Source organism: Anomaloglossus baeobatrachus, chromosome 1, assembly GCF_048569485.1.
Source record: "Anomaloglossus baeobatrachus isolate aAnoBae1 chromosome 1, aAnoBae1.hap1, whole genome shotgun sequence".
NCBI lineage: Eukaryota > Metazoa > Chordata > Amphibia > Anura > Aromobatidae > Anomaloglossus > Anomaloglossus baeobatrachus.
The window spans coordinates 800,404,202-800,423,954 of record NC_134353.1 but is presented as its reverse complement, the minus strand read 5'-3'; the positions used below and the strand labels follow the sequence as shown (position 1 = coordinate 800,423,954).

The 19,753-nt window shown below is 43.3% G+C and overlaps 1 protein-coding gene across 1 annotated transcript in view; it reads left to right on the top strand.

Moving 5' to 3' along the window:
* Positions 1-19,753, top strand: part of CAMK4 (calcium/calmodulin dependent protein kinase IV) — a 393,072-nt gene that overhangs the window by 207,246 nt on the left and 166,073 nt on the right. Inside the window, exon 3 of the mRNA XM_075341900.1 lies at positions 13,399-13,461. Within this exon, the coding sequence (XP_075198015.1) occupies positions 13,399-13,461 (63 nt within the window). The remainder of the gene's footprint in view (positions 1-13,398; positions 13,462-19,753) is intronic.

Sequence of the window (19,753 nt, the reverse complement as noted above, 5' to 3'; positions counted from 1 at the left end):
CGGTGCTGTCCATGGTGCTGATCCTCCGTCTCCAGCCCTCCCGTCTCCCCGCTGCTGCCAGGCAGTGAAGTGAATATTCAATGAGAATAATGAGCGGCGGTCGGCAGCAAGAGGCAGCAGCGGCAGAGACAGGAGGGCTGGAGAAGGTGAGTTAATGTTTTTTTTTTTTTTTCACTGACATCTGTGTTTTCTCCGGCGCGTGTCACACGGGACCGCATCCACACTACACCCGTGTAGTACGGGTGCGGGCCGTGTGACACCCGTGCTGCCGGAGAAAAAACTGACATGTCAGCGTTTTGAAAATCGCACACACGTACAAACGCACACGGACACACGTTCCGTGTGGTTTTACGTGTGTGTGCCTGCTACAATAGGGTAGCATTGCTTAATGTGTCTCCGTGCCGCCGGTACGTGTAAAAAATGACAAACACGTACCGGCGGCACGGATGTGTGGCGCTAGCCTAACATGTAGTATGGAAAAAAAATACTGAGCCTTCTGTTAGGAAAGTCCAAATGGAAAACAAGGTGGATTCAGCAGAATGTAGTGTAAATGAGTATTTTATTACTAAAAACTACATAAAATTTTAAAAACAAAAACCAGGCATAAAGCGGAAGGTAAAAGCCATGTAATATATTTCAGTGTCTCACTAACTTTTCTGAGTATTCTTATCATTAAAATACTAATTTAGACTACATCCAGGTGGATCTATTTTAATTCTATATGGACTTCCACAACCAGAAGAATGCAAGGCTAAGTAATTTTTTCCCAATCTTATGTCACTGACTTGGACTAAAGGGTGCTTTACACGCTGCGACATCGCTAACGATATATCATCGAGGTCACGTCGTTAGTGACGCATATCCAGCACCGTTAGCGATATTGCAGCGTGTGACACCAAGGAGCGACGTGCAACGATCGCAAAAACGTCTAAAATCGTTGATCGTTGACACATCACTCCTTTTCAAAATATCGTTGGTGGTGCATGCCGCTGTTGTTTGTCACTCCTGCGGCGTCACACATTGCTATGTGTGACGCCACAGGAATGACGAACATCTCCTTACCTGCTTCCACTGGCAATGAGGAAGAAAGAAGGTGGGCGGCATGTTCCGACCGCTCATCTCTGCCCCTCCTCTGCTATTGGGTGACCACTTAGTGACGCCGCACTGACATCGCTATGACACCGAACGCACCTCCTCCCTTGAAGGAGAGATTATTCGGCGGTCACAGCGATGGCGCTGACAAGGTATGTGCGTGTGACGCTGCCGTAGCGATAATGTTCGCTACGGCAGCGATCACTAAATGTCGCACATACGACGGGGGCGGGTGCTATTGCGCGCGACATCGCTAGCTATCGCTAGCGATGTCGCAGCGTGTAAAGCACTCTTAAGACAGCCCTCTGGACACCTAAATGCAGAATAGCAACATGCAATATATCAACCTACTCATATTATCCTGCTCTATGACATTCCAGCAACAGATTGGATTGCATTTTCCCCATGATGGGCTCCCTACAGTAAAAATTAAAAAAAAAAATAAAAAAATGGGAAGATAAAAAGTCTACACACCCCTGTTAAAATTTTGTGTTAGAAAAATCATAACAAGAACAATAATTTCATAATTGTTTCCTCCTTTAAAGATGACCAATCACCAGGATTTTCATACATAATCTAAAGCCAGTGCTATACTGGCACTATCAGGCTGATTCTATACATACCTGTAGTGGTCAGCTCGGATGTTTAGGTTTTGAAATAAAAGAAAGTAAAGTTTATAAAATCATCATCTTCTTGAGTGACAGCAGCTGAGGATCAGATAATATCTGGGGGGTATTCAGAGTTATCCCCTCCCCCTGTTAGAATTAGCATAAGTATTATACAATCAATGTAACTTTTCTCTTCCAGGACCTGTGGTGAGGTCATATCCATGTGACCATAAGGGGTAGAGTCCCAGCCAACAAAGCTGATATCAGAAGCATAATTTTCCTATTGGCTGATGCCCCGCCCCTTCTGGTCACATGGGTATGACCTCACCACAGGTCCTGCTTGGTCGATTGTATAATACTTATGCTAATTCTAACAGGGGGAGGGGATAACTATAAATACCTTCCCTCAGATATTATCTGATCCTCAGCTGCTGTCACTCAAGCAGCTGCTGATTTTATAAACTTTACTTTCTTTTATTTAAAAACCTATACATCCGAGCTGACCACTAAAGGTATAGTATCAGCCTGATAGTGCCAGTATAGCACTGGCTTTAGATTATATACGAAAATCCTGGTGACTGGTTCCCTTTAATGTCACCCATAATCTGTACACATCCATAGAGAAACAAACTGAAATAATTTTTAGGGAGAAAAAAAGCAAAACTAAAATATTGTGGTTGCTTAAACGTGAACACCATAACTGGGGGTTCAATTGTGTTCAGAGTTATGCAATCACATTTAAAATCGTATTAAATAATAGCAAAGAGGTCTCATTGTTTATAGTTATCAGTTTGGAAGTCAGGGGGAACATTTACATTTTTTCCCAAAGCATTTGATAGAGCAGGGGAGATAAATATTGAACATGTCACCAATTTTCTAAGTAAATATATTTCTAAAGATGTTTTTGACATAAAATTCTCACCAGATGTTGGTAACAACCCATCCAATCTACACAGACAAATAAATCAAACTATAGATATAATAAATTAAGTGTAATAATGAGAAATGATGCAAGGAAAAAAAGTATTGAACACATGAAAAAAGAGCGCTGCAAAAAGCTATGGAAAGCGATAACACAAGCGGAAATCTATCAGTAATTAGAAAGCAATCCTGCCACTTTCATTGCCAGTGAAAAATAATGTCCGCTGATTCAACTGATGGCTTATAAAAAGGTTGTTCATTACCAAGGTGCCACTTCAGAAACATTCCATGACGGATAAAACCATTGAGCTGTGTCACTCAGGACCTTCTCAAACTTATTGTTATAAAACATAATGATGGAATTGATTACAGAAGAATTTCTAAGGTTCCTGTGAACACTGTTGGGGCCATAATCCAGAAGTGGAAAGAAGATAATTTCACAATAAACTGGTCAAGACCAGGTGCTCCCCACACAATTCCAGATAAAGGAGGGAATGAATTTTCAAAAGAGTTGTCTAAAGGGTGCTTTACACGAGACGATCTATCGTGCGATAGATCAACGGGGTCACGGTTTTTGTGACGCACATCCGGCATCGCTTGCGACATCGGGCTGTGTGACACCTCCGAGCTACGCAGTATCACTCACAAATCGTGAGTCGTGTACTCGTCGCTCGGTTTCATAATCTCGTTTAATTAAAATGGCGCCGGTTGCTCATCGTTCCCGGGGTAGCACACGCCGCTCCGTGTGACACCCCGGGAACGATGAACAGCAACTTACCTCCGTCCCGCGGCACCCGCCGGCTATGCGGAAGGAAGGAGGTGGGTGGGATGTTTACGTGCCGCTCATCTCTGCCCCTCCGCTTCTATTGGCCGGTGGCTGTGTGACGTCGCTGTGACGCCGAACATCCCTCCCACTTCAGGAAGTGGACGTTCGTCGCCCACATTGAGGTCATCCGGAAGGTAGGTGCGTGTGACGGGGGTTAAACGAGTTTGTGCGCCACGGGCAGCGATTTGCCTGTGACGCAAAAACGATGGGGGCGGGTACGATCAATTGTGAAATCGCACAATCGGTTGTCCTGTGTAAAGCAGGCGTAAGACCCAAAAACCACCAGTCGGGGAGCTACAGAAACACATGGAATCAGTGGGTACAATTGTTTCAAAGAAAACAATAAGTAGTGCACTCAATTTCCATGGCCTATGTGCATGCTCATCACACAAGACTCCATTGCTGAACAAAAAGCTGCTTCAAGTGTGTTTAAAGTTTGCTCATCAGCATTTAGACAATCCTGTGAAATACTGGGAAAATATAGTTTAGTCAGATGAGACCAAAATGTAACCTTTTGGATGCCATAATACAAACCATGTCTGGAGGCCAAAAGGCACTGGATGACACCCCAAAAACAACATACCGACAGTGACATTTGGAGTTGGGAACATCCTGGTGTGGAGCTGTTTTTAGCATACATCACTGGCAAACTTCATATAATTGAAGGAAGAATTAATGGACAAATGATAAAAATCTGCTGCCGTCTACCAGGATGATGAAGATGAAATGAGGGTGGACATTTCAGCAAGACAATGATCACAAACACACAGCCAAGGCAACTGTCAATTGGTTTCAGAAAAAGAAAATAAAGCTGCTAGAATGGCCCAGCCAATCACCAATAACCAATATAAAATTTATGAGGACCGAAATCCCACCTGAGCAATGCATGCGACTAGTTGCGCCATATAGGAGGTGTCTTGAAGCTGTCATAACCATGAAAGGTTTTTATACGAAGTATTAAATACATTTCTGTAAGTGTATTCAATACATTTTCCCTATATCATTTCTCATTGTTACACATAACTTAATTTATGAACAGCTTTGATTTCTTTGCCTGTGTCGATTTGATGGATTATTACTGACATCTGGGGAGAAATCATGTCAATAGCACCTTTAGAAATATATATACTTAGAAAATTGGTTACATGTTTAATACTTATTTCACCCGCTGTATACCATGAAACACTTTGAAGACGGCCATTTAGAAATGTCTTAAATTTGACACAACCATGCCGTTACCGAGAACTGGACGACACTCAAAAGTTGATGAAAAGACAAGAGGCTGCAGAAAGGTCTTCTACAACATCAAAGGAGCTGAAGGAATTTCTGGCAAATAGTGCCCCTGGCGTAGGAAAGACAGAAGACTTTTCTTATAAAGAAAAACATCCAAGACCAGGTATGTTTTGCCAAAACCTAAATCTAGTCTGCTTAAAGCACATGATAAAGAAATTATGCTCTGATGAGATTGAGGTTGAACTTTTTGGCCATAATTCCAAAAGGGATGTTTGGCGTAAAGCTATCACTGCACAACACCATACCCACAGTGAAGCATAGTGGAGGCAGCATTATGCTTTGGAGCTGTTTTTCAGCAGCTGAATCTAGTCAAGGTGGAAGGAATTATGAACAGTTCCAAATATCAGTCAGTTTTGTAGGAAAATCATCAGGCTTTGCTAAAACTCTGAAGACTAATTTTACTTTTAAGCAGAACTATGACCCTAAGCATACCTCCAGATCAGTAAAAATTTGACTTTGCCAGAAGAAGATCAATGTTCTGGAATCACCTAGCTAGAGCCCAGACCTGAATACAATTGAAAATCTGTGGGTTGACCTGATGCTGTATACAGAAGATGCCCCCGAAATGTGACAGATTTAGAGTGCTATCATAAGGAAAAGTGGACAGAAATTGCCAATTCTAGATGTGCCAAGCAGAAAGACTCCTACTCAAAATATTTAATGTTGTCATTAATTCAAAAAGTTTCTTCAACAAAGTATTAGTTTAAGGTGGTGTATACAGTTAGGTCCAGAAATATTTGGACAGGGACACAAGTTTTGTTATTTTAGCTGTTTACAAAAACATGTTCAGAAATACAATTATATATATATATAATATGGGCTGAAAGTGCACACTCCCAGCTGCAATATGAGAGTTTTCACATCCAAATCGGAGAAAGGGTTTAGGAATCATAGCTCTGTAATGCATAGCCTCCTCTTTTTAAAGGGACCAAAAGTAATTGGACAAGGGATTCTAAGGGCTGCAATTAACTCTGAAGGCGTCTCCCTCGTTAACCTGTAATCAATAAAGTAGTTAAAAGGTCTGGGGTTGATTACAGGTGTGTGGTTTTGCATTTGGAAGCTGTTGCTGTTACCAGACAACATGCGGTCTAAGGAACTCTCAATTGAGGTGAAGCAGAACATCCTGAGGCTGAAAAAAAAGAAAAAATCCATCAGAGAGATAGCAGACATGCTTGGAGTAGCAAAATCAACAGTCGGGTACATTCTGAGAAAAAAGGAATTGACTGGTGAGCTTGGGAACTCAAAAAGGCCTGGGCGTCCACGGATGACAACAGTGGTGGATGATTGCCGCATACTTTCTTTGGTGAAGAAGAACCCGTTCACAACATCAACTGAAGTCCAGAACACTCTCAGTGAAGTAGGTGTATCTGTCTCTAAGTCAACAGTAAAGAGAAGACTCCATGAAAGTAAATACAAAGGGTTCACATCTAGATGCAAACCATTCATCAATTCCAAAAATAGACAGGCCAGAGTTAAATTTGCTGAAAAACACCTCATGAAGCCAGCTCAGTTCTGGAAAAGTATTCTATGGACAGATGAGACCAAGATAAACCCGTACCAGAATGATGGGAAGAAAAAAGTTTGGAGAAGAAAGGGAACGGCACATGATCCAAGGCACACCACATCCTCTGTAAAACATGGTGGAGGCAACGTGATGGCATGGGCATGCATGGCTTTCAATGGCACTGGGTCACTTGTGTTTATTGATGACATAACAGCAGACAAGAGTAGCCGGATGAATTCTGAAGTGTACCGGGATATACTTTCAGCCCAGATTCAGCCAAATGCCGCAAAGTTGATCGGACGGCGCTTCATAGTACAGATGGACAATGACCCCAAGCATACAGCCAAAGCTACTCAGGAGTTCATGAGTGCAAAAAAGTGGAACATTCTGCAATGGCCAAGTCAATCACCAGATCTTAACCCAATTGAGCATGCATTTCACTTGCTCAAATCCAGACTTAAGACGGAAAGACCCACAAACAAGCAAGACCTGAAGGCTGCGGCTGTAAAGGGCTGGCAAAGCATTAAGAAGGAGGAAACCCAGCGTTTGGTGATGTCCATGGATTCCAGACTTAAGGCAGTGATTGCCTCCAAAGGATTCGCAACAAAATATTGAAAATAAAAATATTTTGTTTGGGTTTGGTTTATTTGTCCAATTACTTTTGACCTCCTAAAATGTGGAGTGTTTGTAAAGAAATGTGTACAATTCCTACAATTTCTATCAGATATTTTTGTTCAAACCTTCAAATTAAACGTTACAATCTGCACTTGAATTATGTTGTAGAGGTTTCATTTCAAATCCAATGTGGTGGCATGCAGAGCCCAACTCGCGAAAATTGTGTCACTGTCCAAATATTTCTGGACCTAACTGTATTTATACAACCACAATATTTAAATTCTTTATTTTTCCTTTCCCACCTGAAAATATTTCAGTTTTTCTATTGAATTGTACAGATAATAACTTATATTAATGGTATAAAAAGGTCTAAAATGATTGGTCTTGGTATGATTCTTTTTACACCACAAACACCTCGCATTTTAACAAGGGTGTATAGCAGGGGTCGGGAACCTTTTCACTGCTTGTGATCATTTGGAAATTTCTACCAACCTTCGGGGGCCGCAACAAATTATCTGCTTGAACATTACCCTAATATATTTGGTCAAACAATTCATTAACTCACCCCTGCTGTGGTGGCCAGAGCTGCTTCTCTTTGGTGCAGCTGTGGTGTTCGTTGATATTGATCATGTTGCTTCACACAACTGCTTGTCCAGGTTTGTCTCGGTCTCGAGCGCAGTCAATAGATTGGTAAATCATATACAACACAGGAGACACTGGGGGCACATACATCACAGGAGGGGATGGAGATATATACACATCACAGGAGTGGCTGGGTTACATATATACATCACAGGAGGGGCTGGGTCACATATACACATCACCGGAGGGGCTGAAGACATATGCAGATCTCAGGAGGAGCTGAGGACTTATACACATCACAGGACACAGGAAGGACAGGGGCTCGGACATCACTGGGGGGCACGGACAGCACTGGCAGTGGCACAGGACTAGGGGACATGTACAGGACTAAGGGAGCACAGACATCACCAAGGGGGCACAGACAGCACTGGGGGGGGTGGCACACAGCAGTGGCAGACAGGACTGGGGGGTGGGGAGTGGCACACAGGACTGGGAGGGGGGCACACATCGCTGGTAGGCGTAAACAGTACTAGGGCTGGTACACAGCTCCACGGGAGGCAGGAGGCTCACAGCACCGCAGAAGGCTCCCAGCACCGCGGGAGGCAGGAGTCTCATAGCACTGCAGGAGGCTCACAGCACCGCAGGAGGCTTACAGCACTCTGGGAGGCAGGAGGCTCACTTCACCGCTGGAGGCAGGAGGCTCACAGCACTGTGGAAGGCAGGAGGCTCACAACACTGCGGGAGGCAGAAAGCTCACAGCACTGCAGGAGGCTCACAGCACCGCAGGAGGTAGGTGGCCCACAGCACAGCCGGAGACAGGAGGCTCACAGCACTGTGCGAGGCAGAAGTTACACAGCAGCAGGAGGCTCACAGCACCGTGGGAGGCAGAAGTTACACAGCACCACGGTAGGCAGAAGGCTCACAGCACCGCGGGAGGCAGGAGGCTCACAGTACCGTGAGGCATGTACAGGGAAGCCGGTAAACCTGCTGCTCCAATTCTTCTGTGAGCAGCACATCTAATGCTTGGGCCGCCCTGAAAGTAGGTCCTTGCACGCTAGCACAGACCAGCAGGCTGAGCACCTAATAGCATGCGCACCACGCATTGTGATTTAAAGGGCCGGCAGCCGACAAAACCGCGGCTGCCGCTCGAGCACTGCGGTCCCATGGAATGGGCCTAGGTGCGGCATAAAAAGTCATTGGGGGCTGCATACAGCCCACGGGCCGGAGTTTCCCTATCCCTGGTGTATAGACGTTTTCAATCCATTGTATATCCTGAGCAGGCTATATTTTTTTCCCTATTTGTTGATTTGGCCATGCTGAGAATATTTCAGTTTTATATATCATACATTTAAAAAGAAACTAAGAAACCCTACTACAATAAATACTGGACATTCATCTGGACAATTCTGTATGACTAAAACCTCTTATACATGTATTTGCAAATCAAACAAACTACATGGAAACAGCTTGGCTCTTTTTATATCGCCTTTGTTATTCCTATTACTAAAATTTGGATCTGTGCTCTGATATTGTTTCTTAGGAAGTAAATATAATGACATGAAACGTAAACTGGAAAGCAGCTGGAAGTGCCTTAGCCATACAAATAAAGAACATTGCCACTTAGGAAAAATCTTATTTTTGTTCTCAAATCATTCTTGATTGCGCCAGCTTGTAGGATATCCAACACAATTGTAATTCCGATCTCACAGAAAGCTTAAAACAGCTTATACAATGTATCTTCCTTCCCCCTTGGGAACACTAATCATGAAATGCGACATCTTCGGCATTGTGCATCCAGAGATTTCTGTCCATGGTACTGCACATTATAGATGTGGAGATTGTACTCCATGTACAAGCCTGTTATTGTCTAACACCATCCAATTGACATTAATTTGTGTCTGAGTAACCTGCAAAAACCCAGATACTACAATATAGATCACACGTGCATCATGAACCATAGAATATATCAGGATTTAAAGAGGACCAACCAGCAGGATTTTGCTATATAATGTAAAAGCAGTGCCATACAGGCAGTAAGATACTGAATCCAGGCATACCTGTTATAGAAGGATGTGATGCTTGGTTGAATAAATATCTGTAATCAAAGTTGCAGAAAAGCCCTGCAGTTTGCAGAGTGATGTGTGCAACATGGGCGGGCCTTTATGGGTTGAGTCCCCACGTTTATTCCGCCAGGAGCCTCTGGCTTGCCCCCTTTTATTTATTTCAGTATCGTGCCGCTCCACCATTGCTGTTGTTGATGGCGCGTGCTCATTTCCACAGTACTCAGGCCTTCATTAAAATGGCGCTTGTGCAAACCACGTTCTCCAGCACCATTTTATTAAGAGGAAGAAACCAGGTGATCCAGCTCTACTGGGGCAAAGTCCGGCATGCACGGATACACTCTGACAGTGCAAGGGTCCAATGAAAGAGAAGAAAAAATGTCCAGCTTCCGGAATATTAGTAAAACTGCTGCAATTTTATTTAAGGACGTGAAAATTGACACAATGACAAAAATAGGGAGCCCATATGTGGCATAAGGCTACACGTTTCGAACGCTGCCTGCGTTCTTTGTCAAGCCATTCCGGAAGCTGACCATTTTATTAAACACACTGCGGTGAAGAGTCTGAGAAGCATCAGCGCGTGCGCAGATGTAAAAAAATAAAGTCTGTGAAAGCAAGTATGTGACTCGCATACATGAGGTCATGTTCTAACAAGACATGCGTAGTGTGCCGCCCCGTGCTCGGCGGCAGCCGAGCCGCTCGGGTCCACACCTTCAGTGGGTGGCTCGAGGGTCTCCTGATCCGGGGATCCCATGGTCACTCCGATCTAAAAGGGGTTGGCGGTATGGGGACGTAGGTGTACGGCCGGAGCCGTGTTTAAGTTTGTGATGCAACCCACGGGATGTGGTGAAGGTGGACACCACCGCTGCAGTTACGGGGCACCCGAGGGAGATGTTGTGCAGCAAGTTATTAACCCCTCCGTGGGGAGGGATAGTGGCCCCGGGACCCGTTGGGGTATGGGCGGTGCAGGGAGATGGGCGGCCAGAGGGCACTGATGTACTCACAATTAGTAAACACACGAGTCCCTGGTAAACCAAGGTGATGGTGGTCGGTGCCTGCAACCGGCTGCAGTCAGGTCCCCCACCTGGTTGGTGGTCTCTGCCTTTCTCCTGCACCTGTTTTGTGATGATGGACTACCTGCGCTTGCAACTTCAGGAGCCCGCTCCCCGGCTTGTGGTTGCCTGAGGAGCCCTTTGCCCGCAGATGCTGGCCCGTGGGATCTCTCTGCCATGGTGGTGGCTTTCTATCCCCTCGTTGGGCTATTGCCTTCAGCCGGGACTTTGGGTGGGACAGGACCTATAGTCCTGGCCGCAATCAGTTAATTATCTAGCCCCCAGTAGCTTCTGGACCTAGCTTCAGGGTCTGAGTATCCCCCTTTGTGCTCCGGTTTCCGAATCGGTTCCTAAGGTCGGTACCGGCGGGCCACTACCCTGTCCCGTCCATCACGGTTCCACCGAGCCGTCTTCCCGGCTCCTGCAGACAGAGGCCTTCGTCTGCCTCCTAGCCAAAGGTGTCCGGGCTCCTACCCTGACACCTGTCAGTCTGCTACAGGCCTGTCACACACTGTCACACTGAGGGGGGTGACTAGGGCTTAAAATGTTTGGCTGCTGTTACCTTGTTAGGGGACTGGTGTAATGCGGGGCCTTATCTGTGACTACCTGGCCCGGCCAGGGCGTCACTCGAAGCCTCACTCAATATATGAGAATTGAGCAAAGCTGAACATGTCTAGTCACAGTGTGGCTGGAAGTATGTAAATCGCATACCCGCGGTACCATGACTGTCCACTTCCAACGTCGGCACCAGAGCATCCTGACCATCCTCCCAAGTCTGCAGGCACATAGAGTCATTTCAGACTTGCGCCCTAAGGTTGCCTTGCAACAACCCCTTTAAGTTACTGTTCACTGCATGTGTGATAAAGATTACAGTAGGATTGTATCATTTCATCTGTGACCAGTTGTTTGGAATAAAAAAGTTATCAAATTTCCACAAACATTTCATATTTCTTGTACTTTTAGATTATGGCATTAAATGGTCTTGATACGCGCTTTTATAGTCATTAATTGCACATTAATGCGTTATTCCCACCTCTGTATTTCATGGCTGGAATGGGAATAACTGCTTCTCTACCATCAGAGAATGGGATATTAAAAAACAATAATCGAGCCCAGGTTTGCTATGTTCTTTACCTCCCTTAGAAATAAGAGTTTGGAACCAATGTAACAAAGGGAGCTATACTGTTGGCATAACTTCCAAGCTGCGTTATGATGTTTCTGTAATTTCCATTCTTTTCTATTACACAATCACCGTGCTCAGCTACATTCATCAATTTTTTTTAACTCTTGCCTTCTGTTGGCCGAGATCTAGAAGCAATTATTCCCATCTCGGTCATGAAAGGCAGAAACACTAATGTTTTGTGTGTATTGCACTAAACTACGCAGTGATTATTGGTTGAAGATTAATAATCTAATATATAAAGCTCAGTGTATGTATGTGTGTATGTATGTGTGTAGATATGTGTGTGTGTGTGTGTATCTTTGTGTGTCTGTGTGTATCTGTGTGTGTATGTCCGCTAAAGGAATCTGCACCGTCGCATTTACAATCATGAAATTTTGCACAGATGCCCCATGTGACCCAGGGAATGTCATAGACTATGCCTCCATTAATCTGAATGGAGCTGGGAGATACGGGCTATTAATAGCAACTGTCAGTGGTTGCTATAGTAACAAAATAAACTATAAACTGTTAGTATAAGAAGCCTATGTGTGAGTGAGAGACAGAAAAAGACAGACAGACAGAGACACAGACAGAGACAGACAGGGAAAGAGACAGAGAGATAGAAACAGAGACAGATGGGCAAAGAGACAAACGGGCAAAGAAACAGCCGGGCAAAGAGACAGACCTGGAAAGATACAGCCGGGCAAAGAGACAGCCGGGCAAAGAGACAGCCAGGCAAAGAGACAGCTGGGCAAAGAGACAGCCTTGGAAAGAGACAGCCTTGGAAAGAGACAGCCGGGCAAAGAGACAGCCAGGCACAGAGATAGCCCTGGAAGAGACAGCCGTGGAAAGAAACAGCCGGGGAAAGAGACAGCCTTGGAAAGAGACAGCCAGGCAAAGAGACATCCCTGGAAGAGACAGCCGGGCAAAGAGACAGCCGGGCAAAGAGACAGCCAGGCAAAGAGACAGACCTGAAAAGAGACAGAACTGGAAAGAGACAGACGGGCAAAGAGACAGACCTGTAAAGAGACAGATGGTGATAGAGACAGCCGGGCAAACAGACAGCCTGGGAAAGAGACAGAAGGGGAAAGAGACATCATAGGAAAGAGACAGCCGGGCAAAGAGACAGCCGGGCAAAGAGACAGCCGGGCAAAGAGACAGACTGGGAAAGAGACAGAAGGGGAAAGAGACAGAAGGGGAATGAGACAGATGGGGAAAGAGACAGACAGGAAAAGAGACAGCCGCACAAAGAGACAGCCGGGCAAAGAGACAACCGGGCAAAGAGAAAACCGGTCAAAGAGACAGACGTGCAAAGAGACAGACGGGCAAAGAGACGGACGGGCAAAGAGACAGACCTGGAAAGAGACAGACCTGAAAGAGACAGACGGGGAAAGAGACAGATGGGGAAAGAGACAGATGGGGAAAGAGAGACAGACTGACAGACACAGACAGACACAGAGAAAGAGAGAGACAGACAGAGAGACTGATACAGAGACAGACAGAGAAACTGATACAGACAGAGACAGACACAGAGACAGACAGACAGAGACAGACAGAAACTCGGAGAGATAGTTGCTATCCCGGGCAACGCCCGGGTACTACAGCTAGTTCTATTATATATTTCAATATTATTCTCATTAGTACATTTGTTGTTCACCATGTTCCTGTACTTTTTTTTGCCAGGTAGATAAGAAAATTGTAAGAACAGAAATTGGGGTCCTTCTTCGTCTTTCACATCCGAATATTGTAAGTATGACTTTATAGTAACTAAATTATTGAATTTTAGTCTTTGACAAAGTAGTGATCTCTTTGTTGTCAGCTTATCGAAAGGGCAGTGTAAATAGGAGGAGGGGTCATTTCTAGCTTAGATCACCTATTTCTCAAATTATGGTGCTTATATGTTTTGTGATACTGATATTTTTAAGCAGTTTGTTAATTAACATAAGTTATTAAATTATTTATTAAACAGTGATACTACTGACAGCACTCACCAATGTGTGTGTATGTAATGTCTAGATTACAAAAACATCTCAATAATAATTAAATAACATTTTGTTTTGTTTTCCGTCTATGAAAATCTTTTTATTTCCTCGATTGCAGACTTCAAACAAACTGATTATGATTCTGTAGTCATGTAATCCTTTTCACATCAAATTTTTGAGCATCAATGTTGCTTATAGACAAACAAAAGCTCCCAACATTTACCTCCAATGACAGCTATTGCTATGTATCATTGGTACGCTCACGAGCAAAATGGTAATGTATACAGTATTTTGAACTATTGACTTTCAGGCTCCATATCTCACCATATACTACAGCTTTAAATGTGAGACTACCAGAATATTATAGACCATCATATTGGCTATGTTATACATATATTTGACTTGCAACTAATTAGCATATAAATAATTATATAGATTCTTCTTATGTCACTGTATTGTTACTGTTTTGCTCCTATTGGTGGAAAATCTTTTTCTTCCTGGATTCTTCAAATTACAACCTGTTCTCACATTCCATAATAGCTCAGTGTTATTAGGTTGCTTACCAAATGAAAGGTCATGGTTCAAATCGAGGAGCAGCCATGAAGAATATTTCACAAAAAAACAGAAACAGCATCATCAAACTCATCGATAGCAGTCTCCTGACTAAGAAACTTGACAAATTGCATCATGTGAGTGCCATGAGAGTTGTAAGCATACGAAATGAAGTCCATCCTTTTATTCAAAAGCCAAGAAGTGGATGTTCAAGCAAAATATCGGAGTCAACAAGTCAGCACATCACAAGGTCTATCAGTTCAGGCGCGACGAACACGGCAGTTGAGATGGCTCGTATGCTTCATAATAGTGAGGTCACGGACGTACATGCAAACAACTTGCGACGCACATTACACAAGTCTGGAATGGTGGCTTGAAATAAAACTATTATTGTCCTAATAAGCGTCTGCTAAATAAAGTAAGAATAGTGGATAGTAGTAGATTGGAAACGGGTCATTTGGTGTGATGAGACAGTGGTCAGTAGACTAAATTCTGATGGGTGCAAATGTGTCTGATATAAACAAGAGAAAAAGGACCTAACAGTTAGAGAAATTGAAGGAACCATGAAGTTAGGTGGAGGAAACCTCATGAGATAGGGTTGTTTCACAGCCAAAGACATCTGATACTTAACCAGGATCAATGGTGGTCTCTATGCTGAGGTATATGTGACTATTCAACAAAACAAATTATTTTTTATACATCCAAGCCCTCTTCACCTCATGCCGACTACAACCTAAACATATCTCCCAGATCCGTGCTTTCCTTGACCAAGAAACAGCAAAAACATTAGTACATTCCCTCATCATCTCCCGCCTCGTCTACTGCAACCTCCTGCTCTCAGACCTCCCTTCCAACACCCTTGCATCTCTACAATTTATCTTAAACTCTGCGGCCCGCTTAATACACTTTTCCCCACGCTATTCCCCAGCCTCGCCACTCTGCCAATCCCTTCACTGGCTTCCCATTGCCCAAAGACTTCAGTTCAAAACATTAATCATGACATACAAAGCCATCCACAACCAGTCTCCTCCTTACATCTGTGATCTAGTCTCCCGGTACCTACCTGCACGTAAAATCAGATCCTCACAAGATCTCCTTCTCTACTCCTCTCTTATTTCCTCTTTCAACAATCGCATACAAGATTTCTCCAGTACATCACCCACACTCTGGAACGCTCTACCCCAGCATATCAAACTCTCTCCTACCGTGGAAAGCTTCAAGCGGAACCTGAAGATCCACCTCTTCCAACAAGCCTACAGTCTACAATAACCCTCAGTCCAATACACCACTGCGCAACTAGCTCTTTCCTCACCTATTGTACCCTCCCCCGTTCCCTGTAGACTGTGAGCCCTCGCAGGAAGGGTCCTCTCTCCTCCTGTACCAGTCTGTTTTGTACTGTTAATGAATGTTGTACTAGTTTTTATATATACCCTTTTCACTTGTAAAGCGCCATGGAATAAATGGCGCTATAATAATAAATAATAATAATCTATGTAGAATTGGTATAAGAAGGATGACATAGTGTTTCAGCAGCACAACAACTGGAAGCTTAAGTCGAGATTGGGGAAGAAATTATTCAATGACAATGAAGTAGGTGTGCTGGATTGGTCCCTACAATCCCCAGACCTCAAGCTAATCGAACATTTATGGGAAGAGTTTAAGAAAAGCTGCATATATACATAAGGGAGTCAATCAGTATACACCAAAATTAACCCCTACACCACCCAACCTGTTTTCACCTCCATGACCAGGCCAATTTTTTAAATTCTGATCAGGGTCACTTTATTAGGTAATAACTCTGGAACGCTTCAACGGATCCTGGTGATTCTGAGATTTTTTTGTGTGACATTTTGTACTTCATGATAGTTGTCAATTTAGGACAATATTTTTTGCATTTATTTGTGAAGAAGTTGGAAATTTTGCAAAAAATATTGCTATTTTATTTTTTTTTTATTTTTATGCCCTTAAATCAGAGAGTTATGTCATACAACCTAGTTCATAAATAACATTTCCACATGTCTACTTTACATCAGCACTATTTTCTGCAACATAATTGGTTTTTTTTTAGGAAGTTAAACATGAAGGGTTAAACATTAATCAGCAATTTCTCTTATTTCCAACAAAATTTACAAAACCATTTCTTTTAGGGACAACATCACCTTTGAAGTTATTTTGAGTGACCTATATGACATGAAATACCCCAAAGTTACACAATTCTAAAAAGGCATCACTCAAAGTGCTGAAAACCACGTCCTAAAAGATTATTAACCCTTCAGGTGCTCCACAGGAAGTAAAGCAATGTGGAAGGAAAAAAATGAAAATTTTACTTTTCCCCCACAAAAATGTTATTTTACCCTCACATTTTGCAGTTTTAAGCCTGCTTTACATGTTACAATTACACATGCGATCTCGTATGCGACTGCACACGCCCCCATCGTATGTGCGGCACGTTCAATTTGTTGCCCGTGTCGCACAAATGATTAAATCCCGTCACACGTACTTACCCTCCATACGACCTTGATGTGGGCGGCGAACATCCACTTCCTGTAGTGGGAGGGACGTTCATCGTCACAGCGACATCACACGGCATCCGGCCAATAGATGCAGAGGGGCGGAGATGAGCGGGACGTAAACATCCCGCCCACCTCTTTCCTTCCGCATTGCAGACAGGACGCAGGTAAGATGTGTTCATCGTTCCCGGGGTGTCACACACAGCGATGTGTGCTGCCTCGGGAACATTGAACAACCGGACATTCAATTTTTAGAATTTGAACGACGTGTATGCGATCAACGTGTTTTCGTACAATCGCAAACGCACGTAGGTTTCACACGCTACTACAACACTAACGATGCCGGATGTGCGTCACTTATGACGTGACCCCGCCGACACATCGTTAGATTTATTGTAGCGTGTAAAGCCTGCTTTAGAATGGTAACTTGGAGAAATTGCACAATATAATTTGTTGTTCAATTTATTCTGAGTATACTGATACCCTACATGTGGTGGAAAACTACAGTTTGCGTGCATGACAAGGGTTGGAAGGGAAGTTGCAATATTTGACTTTTTTAACTCAAAATTGTCTGTAATTGTAAGCGGAAACCTAGTTGCGTTTGGAAAGCCACCGATATGCCTAATTAGTGGAAACCTAGTGACCCCAGTTTGGAAAGTAGACACCCTCATGGAATTTGTCTAGATGTGTAGAGAGCACCTTGAACCCACTGGTGCTTCACATAATTTTATAAAAAATATAATTTCCACACAAAAATGTTTTTTTCCCCCAAATTTTTTTTTTCACAAGGATATGAGGAGAAATTGTATATGTGGTGAAAAACTACTGTTTGGTTGCACGGCAGGGCTCGGAAGAGAAGGAGAGCCATTTGAATTTTTAAGTGTAAAATTAGCTGCATTAGACAGCAGACTACATGTTGCATTTCTAGGGCTCCCAATGTGCCTAAATAGTGGAAACTCCTCAACAAGTGAACCCATTTTGGAAACTATACCCCTCAAGGGATTTATCTAGAGGTGTGGTAAGCACTTTGAACCCCCAGGAACGTCACGGAATTTTATAACTTTGAGCTGTAAAAATGAAAAAATACATTTTTACCACAAATATGTTGTTTAATCCCAATATTTCCATTTTCACAAGGATAACAGGAGAAAGTGGACAATTCAATTTGTTTTGCAATTTCTACTGAGTACACCAATACCCCATATGTGGTACAAAAAACTACTGTTTGGGCACACGGCAGGGCTCGGAAGGGAAGAAGAGCTATCATGGTTTGAACAGATTGCGGATGTCATGTCCCATTTGAAGATCTAAATCTCCACTCCAATATGGTCCTTCTTCCCTTCTGAGCTTTGCACTGTGCCTCAAAAGCAATTTTCAGCCACATATGGGGTATTGACAAATTCAGGAGAACTTATGTAACAAATTTTATGGTTTTTGAAAATTAAAACTTTGGCGCCATAAAACATTCTAATGGGAAAAAATGATAATTTGTTTATATTCACAGCCCATTGTTATATAATTCTGTAAATCACCTGAGGGTTAATATTGCCCACTACACCTTTACATGAGTTCCTAGCGAGGTTTAGTTTCCTGAATGGGAAACTTGTTGGTGGTTTTCTGCTATTTTGGCATGTCAGTTGGAATGATTTCAGGGTGCCATGTCACATTGGCAGAGCCCTTGACATGCCAGGAAAACAGAGGTCTCCATAAGTGACCCCATTTTACAAACTGCACCCCTTATGTATACTATTGTGTGGTGAAGAAAAAAAATTAAATTTTTAACACTAAAATGTTGTTTTAGCCTCAGACTTCTAATTTTCACAAGGGAAATAGGTAACAAAAGACCCATAATGTGTTGCACAATTTCTCTTGAACGTGGCATTAGCCCACATGTGACTGTACTGTACTGTTTGGCCGCATCACAGGGCTTGGGAGGGAAACAGCGGTTTGGAGCACAGATTTTCCAAGAATAGTTTGCAGTCGCCTTTTGCAGAGCCCCTAAGTTCCAGAACAGCAGAAACCCGTTAAAATGATCAAATTTTGTTAATTACACCTCTTTGAGAATTCATCTATGGGTGTAGTGACGATTTTGTTTCTTCCATGGAGTCAAACAGTGAATATTTCAGAATGAAAAATTGCAAATAAGCCCTTGTAGTGCTCAGTACATTGTACTGCCTGTACATTGTGTCCAGTTTGTGCTTATAGAGACACACACCCTGTAAATAAATAGGCTGCCTAACTACAGAAATGCCAAACATGGACATTAAGTGTGGTTTAGGCACATTGTGGTGTTCAGTAAGGAAGCAGTTATTTGTATTTAGTAGTGCAGATTTTGCTAGATTTCTTTGGGGGGGGGGGCTATAGTACCTTTCCAGGGCCTATGTGCTGCTAGTAACGTGGAAGCCCTCTATTTCCGTTAACAGATTACGGACCTGAGTGAGGACTTTTTTTGTGGGTTGAGTTGAATGCTATTGTTGGCAATTTTGAGTATAGAAAATTTTGGATCAGTTTACTTTTATCCTGTGCTCTTTGCTCAGCACTTCCATTAGGGTTTCCATCTACATCTTCGAAATATGTGATTCAGGCAAAGCCCCAACTAATCCATTCACTATTCAGTCACTATAGGCAGCAGAGTTACTCTGGACTTTTTGTTAAAGGTGCACAAAACTGTTGTGGTCCGCACTTTTGTGCACTCCTAAAAAGAAACGTAAAAAGATGGACACCATGGCAGAAGAGCTAGGCAAACTGCCAGAATTGGTGCATCTAATGTAATATGCCAATTCTGTGACAGCTGTGGGTTGGTATTTTTAGGCTGGAAAGGGCCCAATAACCATGGGCTTTCCCAGCCTGTCTGCTTTACCTTGGCTGGTTATCAACAATAGAGGGGCCCCTCTGTTTTATTTTTAATTACAGTATTTATTTAACTCCCAGCAGCAACCTGGAAGTCAGAGATGTGTCCAGACGTCTTCCCCATGCTGTCCCTTTATATTTGAA